The sequence below is a fragment of the Astatotilapia calliptera genome, chromosome 6 (genome assembly GCF_900246225.1).
Source record: "Astatotilapia calliptera chromosome 6, fAstCal1.2, whole genome shotgun sequence".
Taxonomy (NCBI): Eukaryota; Metazoa; Chordata; class Actinopteri; order Cichliformes; family Cichlidae; genus Astatotilapia; species Astatotilapia calliptera.
The window spans coordinates 8,102,536-8,116,730 of NC_039307.1; the positions used below are offsets into that span (position 1 = coordinate 8,102,536).

The following is a 14,195-nucleotide window of genomic DNA, read 5'->3' on the forward strand; positions in this document are numbered from 1 at the left end:
TTTCACAGGGAGAGCTCTTTTGTCTGTGAGAGAGAACCACCTGGCCTGCCAGCAGAGGATCAGGCTCGACGACAGCAGATTTGCAGTGATCTGAATAAATTCAGCCAGCCAGTCAAAGTTAACCTGGGAAGGACGCAGAGACTGACAACAGGCTGGTTTTTATTCTTTCTACCTTCGTCTGCTGATATATATTAAAAAAATTCATAAACTAAAATCTGTTTCATATAAAATTATGAGAATCGTTGATTTTTATTCTCCATTGTCAAAATATGTTTACCCATCGCTTTCAGAAACAACAACAGGCAAGAACTATAATTTATTCTACATGATGTAATGCCACAAACATTTTTACCTTAAGCTTGGCCTTGCCTTAACTACACCGAGGCTATTACAGGGCCGGTGAGTGTTATCCTGATCCAATTGGGATGAGTTAAAGTCCACTAGTGTCATGCATCATCAGAGTGAGAGCAAGAATCACCAAGTGAGTCAATGCTGATGAGAAGTCAGTTGAGGGTAAGCCATCACCTGAAGATAGAGGACTGCCAAGGATCACTTAACCCTGACTTATTTAAATCCACTGTAGACCAAAAGAAAACCTGACTGAGGTACATGTCAGGTCAGACACTAAAGATTAGGCAGTTTCTAAAGTTCCTGTAAGTGAGTCAGTCTACTGATCTTTCACATCTAGTGGATGCCTGTATGTTCTAGCAGTACATCAGCAGCAGTTAAAATTCAGGTTTTAAGTGGCTATCATACATATTTTCAGAACTGGCATGAATGGAAAAAAGCACTAAAAAGGCAAAAATTTAGCAGATTAAGTCACAAATATCTTCTTTAGGAGACCAATATACATCTTAGACTTCTTAAAACTAATTTTAAGAAAACTGTTAAAATAACATACAGATGAAGTCCTTGATCCGCCCTCTGCTGCTACAAAGTTAGCTCAGTTAGTTAGTTAGGTTTGTTGCCACTGACACCACTGAAATAGAAGAGAGCACAAAATGTGGGATTAATAACAAGAAAAAGGAAAACATTGATTTGATTTAAAACAAAAGGAAAAAAAGGTTTTAAAAAGTTTTTTTTAATCTATGTATTTAGTGAAATAAAAAAGTTGTGTCATCAATTAGCTGTTTGAGTTGTCTTGAGAAGCGTTTGTGCACCTGCACATCTGCAATGCTCAGCTCCACATTTGTGCATTTGTTTTCCTTTCAAGCAAAAGCAAACATCAGAGGCAGTGTTTAAAAATGCAGTCATAGAAATTTTAACCCTCTGTGCCCCTGTCACACAAAACCCTTTCAGAGAGCTCAATCCTGGGTCACTTAAATCCGATCATTTCCTCTCCCCATTAATCTCTGGCTCTTTACTTCCTGCTTCTGCTCTTGACCCCTCTCTTCCCCGGAAGCCATTGAAGATCTTCAGTCATTCGTCTCACACAAGATTTGGAAGTTCATACACTGAGAATGGCCCGATGCTGTCCGATTATCTAATTCCACAGCTCAAAAGTAATAAAGGGACACTGTATTAAAGGCTAAGCCGCTCATCTAATCTTCTCTCCGTAATCTCCACCCCTCACTGAATGCTGACCTCCGGGTTTCACAGATGGAATGAGCAATGTGAACTCAATGAGCGTTCCCCCTGAAATATGTTACTCTGGTCATTTTTCTCCTTTTAAGCTCCAGGCCTGTACCTAAAAAGGAGATTACTCCACCTTTGCTGGCAAACGTCGTATTAACATGGTCTGTTTTTATGAGTGAAAGTGCTGACAGCGTGCAAATATGTGTGTGTGTTGTCACAGCCTCCATGTGCTTTTAATCTCCACGGATTTTGCCGGCCAATATGCTGCTTAAAATGGCCCCTGAAATCTGTCATTTGGTGTTGTATAACCATGTTTTTTTAATCCCAACAAGCAAAAAAAAAAAGTATCCCTTCTACAGATGTTCATTACATATACACATTTTTTTTAGAATTTAAATAACAATCAATTATAAATTCTTAGAAATAAAAACTTGTTTTATTTGTTGATGTTGCTTTTCTTAACCTCAATATCAAAGTGGAGATTCTTGTTCTGTTTTTGTATTTTCCATTTTTTGAAGTAACCTTCACATCTTTAGAAAGCATCACACAGTCACCTTAAAGAGGTCACACTAATCGAATCAACTTCACCCTATTAATTAGCGAGTTCAGCCTATCCTCCTAAGGCTCAGAATATATTTAGTATAGGAATAAGTCTGTGTTAGCAAATAGACTAAGCACCAATATTCACCACATGAATTCAGCACAAACACCTTCAAGGTGCACTGCTTTCATTATTATTTCTCTTTAGGTATTTAAATTTTGTGAATAAACTTTGTGATATTATTAACAGTTGTTAATAAAAGCTTTAATACATGATATTAACTGAAGTTTGAACTTTTGCCTTTGTTCACAATTATAAATGTGGTTAAATGATCAAAATTAAGTTCTTTATATCTTAGCTACAGACTTTAGTGACAGTTTAGGATGACATGACAACTGGCAGGAGAAAAAGGTATAATCATGACGTTAACTTGGCACAAATCCACAACAAGTGAAGGCTGTTAAACAAAGTATCACAGGCTCTACGTGAGCTCAGGACTGCAGGAAATGTGCAGTAGTCTGTTCCCGTCTTGGTCGAATACACATCAGCTGCTCCAAGAGAAGGAAATCCATGCATGCAAACTGGCCTTGTGAGTCATACAACTTGTGTATTTCCAGACAGATAGGGTGACTCTAGGGCAGGTTTGGAAAGGTGTTTCAGACATGACAAAAAGGAGCTAAAGAAGCTCAGCAGAAGAAGGTTGAGATCCTGTCTCAGATCCTTTGTGTTCTTCATGCATCGCTCTCCTTTGGGATTGGTCGACTGTGAGAAGGGCTGCCCAGACTGATGGAGTTGGGGAAAAAGGACGGTATGTAGTGGGAGACAGTCATCAAAGGGCTGGGCAGCGGGCTCTCATGCTCGGGCGTCATAGGGATGATGATGTCGTCTTGATCCCACACGTGGAAGGCATTTGGGTGGGAGTGAGTGAGGGCAGGTGGCATGTGGTGAGGGCTGACTCCCTCCACCTCTCCATCTTTCGTTAGCTCCTCTTCAATTGGTCCCAGCAAACAGTCTGTAGATGGATAAAAAAGCAGGGATAAGATCAAAATTATTGACCTTTACTGTCCTATAATTTACTTCTGAAACACCCAAAATTCAGTCTGCACAGCAGTAAAAGGCAAATCGAGTAACCTCGGGTTCTTTAAGAAATAAACTAATAAATAAAACGGCGAACTAGTAAAGAGCATGTTCATGGTTGCATTGCACATTGACAATGATGTCAGAAAACCTCAGCTGCAACTCCACCAAACCTGAAACTTTGGTAATGACCATAATCATAATGTTTCTGTTCTAGTGATAGTAGTTTGCAGTCTCTTCACTTGTGTTTAGCAGTCCTTTAAAAATAGCGGGTGTGTTTTAAAAAGGATACAGCCTGGTCCCAGTACAGGGATCTCCAAGGTGAAAGGATTTAAGGTTTGGACTATTAATACAAACTACTCCAACTACTACATCACATTAGCAAACACCACAGCACATCACTTTATTCCAATTTTAAAAAATAAAATAAAATATGGTCTTGTATATAAAAAAAATTTCAGATCATTGGAGTGAGCAGCTACCTCTGATAGAATAGATTACCTGTTATATCCAGCATGAGGTCTTTGATGAGATGACCCACAATAGCGTAAGCTACAGCAACCACGACCAGGGCGGCCATCAGAAGGTAGAGGACCGATTTGGGCAGCTGGATGAGATCTCTGGGAGGAGGCTTGTACTCCTTATAGAGAGGCTCCTCATTGTAAACCAAATACTGAAATGATGGCAATCCTTCTTCTGTGTAGTTAAAACTGTCCATATTCCCAGATTAGCAGCCTCCACGTCCAGCACAGAGAAGCAGTTATTCCATTGCATGTATAATTTACCTTCTTGCTGAGACGTCACTCCCAACAGTTTACAGGAAAAGTGTCAAAATCTACATCTGTTATCATTTCAAATCCAGTCAAGGAGTAAATTTACCCACCTGCCAAGACCATGTGTTTGCTGCTTGCAGATTTAACACATGTGGATCCCTCCAGCTCATATTTCTACCCAGCTTATTCTTTAATTTGCATTATGATGCATGTTGTTATCATCAGTTCATCCTCCAGTAAAGCAAAAAAAAAAAAAAATCAGGATATCAGCCTCTGTGCTGCCTCCTGCGTGCTGCAATCTCTGTTCTGAAATAATCCAGACTATGATCAGCAGCAGAGCAAGAGAGAGAGACAGAGAGAGATGAAGGGAGGGATTAAGCTCCAAATCACAGCAGCGATCAAGCAACTCCTCATCCCATCCCAATCCCAGCCCACAGAATGACAGAGCACCTAATCCACAACTATCTTGTAAGTGCTTACTCAGCTATAATACTCACTTACTATTAAACCCATTCCCACAAATCCACACATATGAAGAGCATCCCAGTGAAAAGCTCAGACAAACCAGCTTCCTAAAGGTGTTTCACTATTACTACTAGCTTGCATCCTTTCTTTTGAAAAAAAAAAAAAAGATACAACATATAAAAAAATGAACCTATGTCTTGTGAAAAAGTACATAAAAAAAGAGTTTTCTTTCTACAGCCTTTTAACAGGAAGTTGTCTGCATGATAGCTTCAGACACTATTGGCAATATCTAAACCAGCTTAATGGGGTCATCACCTGGAAAGGTCTAAATTTAAAAAGCTGGGTCTTCTTAAACATTACCTAATGTTTGCCTTCTTTTGAGCTCATGAGCTGCGTTGCTCGTCTTGGTCATGTTGGTGCCATATTATTGGAACATCAACCAGTCAATCTAATGTAATATGCAAAGAACTGTTGTTTTCAAGTGCAGCTGCAAAAACTTTGCAGTTAAAGTGCAAAACACATCCAAATATCACTTGTAGGAAAAAGCTTAACTCACTCACTTACTGCAAGAAGACCACCATTTCTGGAAGCTGATAGAAATAACGTGAATTTTAGTTCAAACTTTTTCTTCTAAGCCAAATAAAAGTCAATTTACATACATGAGAAATATACATAACATCAGTTCAGACTATTGAATTCTCAGTGCACTTAGGTATGTGACCTGATCAAGGTGACCTGCTAAAGTTCAGTGGGATGGCTGTGCCTCAGGAGGTGGAGCAGGTCATCTGCCCGTCCGAAGTTGGGTGCTCTGATTTTTTTAAGATGATGCAAAAAGGATCTAACATAACCATACTTGATGATACACGCTCATTTACATGATACATGGTTAAAAAACTGTTTGCCTCTGTCCTAACACATCACACCTGAGCAGCATTGAACCTGGATTAAATGGGAGTGGAGACAGTGGCAAGTAGCGTTACTACTCCCTCTTGTGGTGACAAGTTGTAATAGCACCAAAAACATCAAACGGCTCTAACACCAGGCAGAAGTTTGAAAATGTTAGAAACTGCTGATCTATTTGAATTTCCTCACATTTCCCCATCTACAGAGTTTATAGATGGTCCAAAAGTAAGTATCCAGTGAGTGGCAGTTCTCTGGCTCTCTTCTTCTCTACCTTGTTGATATCAGAAGAAAAGTGAAAACACATCATCTCTGAATGCACATAAACATAAAACCTTGAAATCTGGGCAAAAGAAGACTAGAAAAATATTGCCTGACCTGATGAATCGCGTTTTCTGCTTAGACATTTACTGGTATTAAGGTATGTAAGAAATATGACAAATACGTCCATTTTTAAAGTCGGTTAACTCTCAGGTATCCAGACGTCTCAGTTTCAATAAATATGTGTATCTAAGCTGCTTTTTCTTGTATTAGGATATTCTAAAAATAAAGTATATACATAAATTAAGCCGCTTGGACTATTTTTTGTTTTTAGGATCATTCAGATGGTTGTTGTTTTATTAATTTATTACAGTTAACTAAAACTTAACCAGTAGTTTCATTTAGTTTAACTATGATAACCTTGCTTTTATATCTACAAAATTATAATCATACGTCGGTGGGTTTGGAGTCGAGTGTGGTTTACTGTTGCTTTACTATTCCCAACTTTTCGAGGTATCTGGGAACATCTCCCCGTTTAACCATTAATTGCAGACACACATGATATATACATTCTGTGGTTTTAACACAATAATGTTCAAGTAAGTATGGCTGAATAGGTTTTAGTAGAAAAACCGCCGGATTATGACTCTAGCTTTAATCCTAAATAGGTAGTAGTTAGCCGTTAGCTAGTGTAAAGCATTATTTGTGTAGCAGTTTTGGGCCAAAGCTAGGTTATAGCCCTTGTTTATTACTGTATATGACCAACTGAATAATGTAATATGTATGTTATATAGAGGGGTTCTTTTTGACGCAAATATGCCTGTAACTAAGCTAGCTTTACAGACTAGCCTAACTAGCTATATACTTTTGCTAATGACTGTATTTTAAACTTTTTTGTAATGGTGTGATTGTTTTCCCCCCGTTCAGCTCAGATTTAGCTTTGCAGAGTCAAAAGACCCAAATGGATTTTGGTTTTGAGGACCTACCATCAAATTTTCAGTACACTCCCAAGAAAGGGTGTGAAGTCTCACGGATGGTAATGTGTATTCTCTTAATACAAGAATAAAAACAACACTGGCATATTTAGATAAGGTGACAAAGATTATGTGCAGTTATGATTAAAAACACTATATGAAAATAAATAATGGTCCACAGGTGTGTCATATCAAGCACCTAGCCGTGAAATCTTTCTTCATTTGTGAAAGGATGGGTCTTTGCTACTGTTGCAACAAGTCAGTTTGTAAAATTTCCTCCCTACTAGACATTCAGTGATCAGCTGTTAAGTGTTATTATTGCAAAGTGGATGCATCTAGGATCAGCCATTTACAAGGTAAAGTTGCAGAATAGGGTTTAGGGCATAATTTGTAATGGTTTTGACCCAGTAAGAGGTTCAAACCTCCTCTGGTTTTAATATCAGCACAAAAACTGTTCACTGGGAGCTTCTTGTGTGGGTTTCCATGGATGAACAGCTCCTGCAGGTGTAATGTGTAGGTGCCCCAGTGTTTCTGTGGATACAGTGTATTCCAGGAGGGGCCAGTATCACCACACCACTGCTTAATAAACACCTAAGACTAGCACTTTACAGGCGGCTCTTTCCTTTAACATTGGAATATCTTTTGAACGGTAGTAGTCCATCCCTCAAATTGAGCTCTAAGGAGGAAGGTACTGTAGCCTAGTGCCTTAATTAATCTGAGATTTTACTTTGGGTGATTGATGATTATACAGGTTAAACTATAATTTCAGTTCTTCCTGAAATTCAGAGCATCTGCAGCATTAGATCTCCATGATTAATGTTTCTTATACAGCTGATTAAAGTAGAATAATTTCTTTGTTTCATTATGTTTGATGAGGCAGACAGAAGACACAGACTGTGATTCATCAAGGGGGGAATCTTCAAGTGTGAGCGTGACTGAGATTCAAGAGCACCATAGCAGGTAGATCAGTCATCTTTACTCACCCAGCTGTGTAATGTTGGGAACGTTACTTTAAGATCACTTGTATCTTTCCTCAAATAATAAGTGCTTCTGTACTTAAAGGTTTAAGTTACTGTATATTTAATCCAATTGTGAATTAAATGGGTGGAAGAACCATGGACTGCTATGTCTGGCAAATAAGCAAAGTTTCCAATTTACACTAGTTATGAATTTATTGGTTACATTAAGTTACTAAACTAAAATAATTCCTGCCCAATGTGATGAAAAAGAGTGAGTGAAAGAGAGTGCAGCCCTTAAATTATCAGGAAGACAGGATTTCACTTATGTGCTAAAAGAACCAATCTGTGATGGGGGATAGAGGACAGATCGTTAGGTAAAGGAAGTGGGGAAAATGTTAATTAAATAGGAATCTTAACTTCAATAAGGAATTGGATTCTAATCTAATCTACATTTGTTGTAGCTCAAGGACAGATGATATCAGCAGAAAGGCACAGGAATTGGTGGAAAAGATTAACCAAAGCCGCATCAGTAACCAGAAAATGATAGACAGCTTTCAGGAGACGTTGGTAGAAAAGGTACAAAATTAATTTTATGCATCTAGCTGGAGCTAGTAGCAGATGCTCGGCTGTCATGTCTACAAAGCTTCTGACCATCTCTGATCTGTTCTGATCCTTTCCATCTATCAGGTGACAGATTTGTGCATGCAGATGAAGGAGCACATGTACAGGGTCTTTGAAGAGAACAGTGACAGGATGCAGGTGAATCTGCAGGAGCTGCAGGAGGTGCTGGACAGCTGCACAAAGTTCAGTCATGAGCTGCTGGAAGCCAACAGAGCCCTGGCATGTCTCCGTGAAGGAGACATGCCATGAGATTATAATTTCTATCTGAAGTTAATCGTATTGTGAACTCATTAAGTTATTCAGTATTAGTAAATATATTCAGTGTAATGTTCAGTGTTTTGCTTCCTCTTTCTTTTGGTTGCTTATAGGACAATAGTTCTACTTAACATTGATGGCTTCAGTCCAAGATAAGAAAAGTTGAATACTGTTTTCTCTCTCTTTTGTTTTAACATAAGTTGATTTAGTAAATAAAATGACAACAAACAAGCAAAATATTCTAAATTACTTGTGATTTACCATTTATGTATTGTTATAAACTGTTGTCTTTACAGTGATCCCAGTGTGCGATTCTTTAGATTGAAATCAACCAATGTGACATGAAAACATTTGAGAATTCGAGACGCGTTATTTAGGGTCTTCAATTAAAACATCTTCCTGTTTATTTCAAGCCATTTATTTACATGCATTGTCATCATAAATATCATATCTCAGTTGGACCGTAAGCTATGTTAGGTTGACCTTTAATATTCACTTTAACAAGGCAATAATATATTGCCTCCCCCAGTATGCTATAAATGTGAATATGATGAGGTGTTTGTGATGTATCCCACCATGAATTGCTCTTAATATGAGGTAAATTAGTTTCAAATTTCATCACTTCAAGTCAGTTTGAAGAAGATAGTTGACATCATTTAGTTTTCCACAGTGAAAGACTGAAGTCCAGTAATCGCTCTGCCCAGGATCAAGGCATGAATATCATGGGTTCCTATAAAGAAAGTAGTGAAATGGAAAAAAGGTCATAAGTTGTTTTCAAATACAAAAAATATCTCAAATACAGTTTAATAAGTAAACCAAAAACGTTCCGTCAATAATCTGTGCATTGCTGACATCTAGTGGTGGACATATGTAACTGCTGCTGAGTTTAAAAGCCTTTTCATTACTTTTAATTTTCCCTACCCTCATATGTATTGACAGCCTCCAAGTTCATAACATGACGGATGATGTGGTACTCATCCGAGATGCCGTTTCCTCCTAGCATGTCTCTGGCCTGTCTAGCAATATCCAGTGCCTTGCCACAGCTATTTCTCTTCAGCATGGAGATCATCTCCGGTGCCGCCCTATTAAGATGAGGAAGAAAAAACAAAAGAAACCCTTCTTTAGTTGTTTTTTTGGGGGGGGGGGGGTTTGCAGGGGAGGGGCAGTAGAACAGCAAACAATAAAGCAGGCAGTGACACGTGAAAGACAGCCCTCACTTCTTCTCATCAACAAGCCTTCCCAGGTACAGGCATGACTGCAGCCCAATGGTGATCTCTGTTAGCATGTCAGCCATTTTCTTCTGCATCAGCTGGTTTCTGGCCAGTGGCACACCAAATTGGATTCTGTTTGGAGGATACAAAGGTATGAGCCATGTGCGGGGGAAATGGTAACATGGATCTCTTTTCTCTGGATTTTTATGTTTTGCCACGTTTTTGGGCAATGTCTGCAAACACAGTTGTGTACCTGTCCAGAGTGTACTGTCGAGCAGCGTGAAAGCAGAATTCAGCTGCTCCCAGAGCTCCCCAGGCAATACCATACCGGGCATTGTTCAGACAACCAAAAGGACCCTGTATACAAAGACAAACAACAAAAAATTTAAGCTACTAATATTCATACAAGCTGTAAAAATTAAGTTTGCCAAACTTCATTAGATAAAACATTAACTTACACCGAGGCCAGAGACATTGGGCAGCAGGTTCTCCTCAGGAACTTCTACTTCATCCATCAGGATCATGCCAGTGGCAGACGCCCTAAGAGAAAATTTTCCCTCAATCTTGGGGGTAGAAAAGCCCTTCATGCCACGCTCCAAGATGAAACCCCGCACTCTCCCATCTTCACACTTCGCCCAGACTACTGCAATGTCTGCCACAGGAGAGTTTGTGATCCTAGGAAAAGATGTGGGGAAATCAGTGTATTTGATTATTTAGATATTTAAGTAATTTAGTTTCACAGAGAGCAACAGGCTTTGTCAGCATGTCTAAATTATTACACATGTTTACTTCTATATGATTAGTCATCAAATGGCAGAACTATTGTGTCCTCACCCATATGGAAAAGATATATATAAATCTTATAAAGTTTGTATCTGTCTTGTGTGAAACTTGTATGAAAAGCATATAAGAGTGAAAACAGATATAAGATCCCTTGAAAAATTATATAATGAAACTTGTATGTTTTGGATACTTACTAAAACAATGTATGAAAGTAATGAGAAAGTGGCCACTTTCATGAGTAATCACATATAAGTTTTTACTATTTCTTTTCCATATGGGCAGTATGGGGATCCACACAGTTCCAAGTTATATAAACTTATACAGGTCTCTGCTCCATTGTCTTATTTTTACTCCATGCAAGTTTCAAACCAATACATCTTGTTCTATATGTGTCTATCTACCAGGTCTTAGCTCCGCTGATGGTGAAGGTACCACTCGATGGGTTGTACTTGGCCTTAGTCTCCATACTGCTGGGATCACTGCCATGATTTGGTTCTGTCAAACCAAAGCAACCTACAATTTCTCCCCGAGCTGCAGAACAAATAAACACACACCAGAAATCAGATGGATTTTAGCCCTTTGCAAATTTTAAATGTCAAGTACAAGAGGAGAGAATGTCGCACTTACCAAGCCGGGGCAGGTACTTCTCCTTCTGGGCTGCTGTGCCGTACGCATTAATCGGGTGCATGACCAGTGAAGACTGGACGCTCATTACAGACCGATATCCACTGTCCACCCTCTCAACCTCTCTGGCAATCAAACCATATGCCACATAACTCGTACCTGCACAACCATACCCTGCAGTGTAAAGGGGAAAAAAAACAACTTAAAAAAACTACTAAGTGTAATCAGTGAAATATAACAAAAAGCAGGAAAAAAGGAGGGAGGGGGGAGCATTAGTTTTTTTTGTTTGTTTTACCTTTAATAGTCGGGCCTAGGACTCCCAACTCTCCCATCTCTGAGACAATCTCACGGTGAAAATCTGTAGCATGGCGCATGTTAGAAAATAAGAAAATGACAAATATTTAGATGAGATTCATTTTACACACCTTAATGTAAAGGCGGATTAAAGACAGAAACAGATTTTTTTTTCTGAATTATTCACAGTGTGCACAGCCTGAACCACACATATTAATCCTGCTTAACTCACGTTCATGTCTGTTGGCCATAAGGACACGCGGCATGAGTTTTTCCTGGCAGTAGTCCCGAAACGAGTCCCGGATCATGATCTCTTCCTCCGTCAGCTGACCCTCCAGGTTGAGTGCATCCCGCCAGTTGAATGCCACCTTGGCTGAGCGCCAGAACATTAACACACACACATTCACTATGATCACATCACTATAATAGAACATAAGATTCACTTCAAATCTTTACCTGGCTTTGCTGGCTTTTTGGCTTCTTCAGCACCTAAAGATGTAAATTTAAAGTGTTGTTGATCATCTGAGACAAATATAGAAAACATATTCATGTTTTTCCAGCTCTTATGTGTGCTTTCTTTTTTATCACAACTAAAAATTGCATTTCCTACCTCAAGACACCCATAGACTGTGATTCCAAACTTTACACTACCTTCCTGTGTATCTAAAATATCAGTCGTACCTTTTTGTGCTGCAACCGCTGTGCCCTGAGCTCTGGATGCAGTGACAGCCACGGACATACGGCTGTTGGAGAGTAGACGTGTGAAGGCACTTCTGAGAGCCATTTTACTAAAGGGCACAAAATAAAAGTAAATGCATATTAGAGTGTACACCTCACAGTGTTTGAGGCGTTATTACGCAATAATACCTGAGTGCAAGTTGTAGCAAAGTTACTTTTGTGTTTGGGTATTGTTATATCATCTTATTATATAAGGGGCAAACTTTGGTGTGTAGTTTTTATTTGGGTTAAACAAATATGTTAAAAATGTTTAATCAGACATTTCCTTATAACCTGTGTAAAATGCTTCACACATTTCTCCTTAAAGCATGCCAAATACATCAAGATCAACATATCCAAACAAAATACTTTATAGTAGCCTACCTTTTTTCCCCTCTCAGGTGGGTGATCAGATTATAAGATGACTTTTCGATGGCGATATGAGCTGTGAAAAGTTGCTTAAGTAATAGAAACGTCACAGGTTTACGTAAAGTGTAAGACGGGAAGACTTTTCCGCCATGATAGATGAGGCAAAACACTGAGCCAGCGCATGACAGTAAAAGTAGTGCAACTCGTGAACGTCACGCAACGGACTTTGAAGAGCCTTTTGCGCTTGTAACAGATTTTTATAAGATAAGTGCGGGAAGTTTGAATATTGGAGGTGTTCGAGGCTGCTCCTGCGCTATTTTTACACAAGTGTGCGAAGTTTCAGCAGGTCTGCGGACTGAATTTGGCACATATTTACGCACTCAAAATGGCGTGTGTGGATGGATGAGTTAGGGGTGTGGAAGGTGTTGGCCCAGCCTTCGAGCTCATTGGCCGGTAAAATGAGCCATGTGCAGAATGTTGACCCTGCACTGAAGTTTTACAAGTGACAAGAAGCACATATGTAGGTTACACTGTAACTTTTAAGTTTGGGTAATATAAAGAAGAAAGGCAAAGAAATGAATCTGTAAAATGTAAATGTGCATATATAAATGTTTTTGATGTTTTTCCTGCTCACAGAAAAAAGCCAATTAAATGAAATCTCAACCTATATATTTACAAATTTTAAAAAGAAAGAAATACCAGTGAGCTTTGTAAAATGTTGTATGTTACAGTTTATTTGTTTGGCATATTGTACTAAAAAGCAATAAAAAACATCCTCACGCTTTTCATAAGTAACCTGATAACGTGCCAAACGCTTTAATTATTTATTGTTTTCCTGGCAAACCTTTACATGACACTTTTGGAACCAAAGGCTGGAGCCTATTATGCAATGTGAAGATGCATTACAGTCTTTCCAAACTGTTCGTCTTTCAATCATTAATTAATCTTTCCAAGAATGTGAAAATTGGTTTTGTGTAACACAGCATATCTGTAATGTCAATACCTCCCGCGTGGAGCAAAGAAACAGCAGGCCAGCAGTTTTGCCAGTGATGCCCTTCTCCCTTTACCCTTCTGATGAAAATATGTCTCCAGGTCATAGTATCTTCTTGGTATGCATGAGTTTCCTACTCCACTTTTCTATAAGCTTGAGTCTCCCATGTTATGAGTCAGTAAATGGTAATAATTATCTTACTTATTTCTTAGTAAAACATCATTTCTCAGACTACACGACTGTGCTGGTGGAAGAAGAATCACTTACTAGCAATGATACAAAATACATAGGTTAAAGAGAATTTTCTCTTCATAGAGCCTCAGAGATTTGCACATTTAAGCCACGTTTACTTGTAAACACAGAGACTGAGGGGACTGTATTGACAAATTTGGATTTTCTCTCGGTGGCAGAATCCCAGTTGATACTTTTTCTTTTGAAGAGAAGATTGCCAATAAAATTTCATTTTTATGGGGCGGAAAGTTTCATTAATTTGAGGTAAATTTGACAAAAATGTATTTTTCATCACCGTGCTCTTTGTATGCGTCTTCTTTGGGAAGTAGTTCTCTTCGATTCTCAGCAAACGACGTAATGATGTTTAGACAAAATAAATAACTTAAAATAATTACCGTATTATGCAATAATCTTTCTGAATGCGTTATGTTCTTTAAAAGCACATTTGGTATTTAAATTCTACACATTCCATTGCACAGCCTTTGTCCTCGTCAGGGTAATCCTGAGTGGCTGCAGCAGCTGTCGGTCAGCAGGCCCCGGTCTCTCATTGGCTGGCTCTCCTTTCCGTTAGACT

The 14,195-nt window shown here is 38.8% G+C and overlaps 2 protein-coding genes across 6 annotated transcripts; one reads left to right on the plus strand and one right to left on the minus strand.

Moving 5' to 3' along the window:
- Positions 1 to 5,451: 5,451 nt before the first annotated feature.
- On the plus strand, positions 5,452 to 8,694 carry syce2 (synaptonemal complex central element protein 2). 5 transcript variants are annotated; one of them, XM_026169998.1, is made up of 5 exons: positions 5,452 to 5,559; positions 6,520 to 6,628; positions 7,447 to 7,526; positions 7,987 to 8,101; positions 8,213 to 8,694. In XM_026169998.1, exons 1-5 carry the CDS (start codon positions 5,549 to 5,551, stop codon positions 8,393 to 8,395), a joined length of 498 nt encoding a protein of 165 aa, XP_026025783.1. In that variant the 5' UTR covers positions 5,452 to 5,548; the 3' UTR covers positions 8,396 to 8,694. The 5 variants fall into 5 exon arrangements, with proteins under 5 accessions (XP_026025783.1, XP_026025784.1, XP_026025781.1 ...); XM_026169999.1 differs by lacking the exon at positions 5,452 to 5,559 and adding an exon at positions 5,598 to 5,752; XM_026169996.1 differs by lacking the exon at positions 5,452 to 5,559 and adding an exon at positions 6,029 to 6,191.
- An 88-nt stretch (positions 8,695 to 8,782) lies between these two features.
- LOC113023703 (glutaryl-CoA dehydrogenase, mitochondrial-like) lies at positions 8,783 to 12,774 on the minus strand. The gene is made up of 12 exons (XM_026169995.1): positions 12,415 to 12,774; positions 11,995 to 12,101; positions 11,770 to 11,802; positions 11,546 to 11,686; positions 11,315 to 11,377; positions 11,023 to 11,193; positions 10,797 to 10,926; positions 10,071 to 10,287; positions 9,866 to 9,969; positions 9,619 to 9,744; positions 9,323 to 9,483; positions 8,783 to 9,131 (listed from the first exon to the last, which is right to left on the minus strand). The coding sequence occupies exons 2-12, from the start codon at positions 12,095 to 12,097 to the stop codon at positions 9,058 to 9,060; spliced, it is 1,323 nt and encodes a 440-aa protein (XP_026025780.1). The 5' UTR covers positions 12,098 to 12,101; positions 12,415 to 12,774; the 3' UTR covers positions 8,783 to 9,057.
- Positions 12,775 to 14,195: the final 1,421 nt, after the last annotated feature.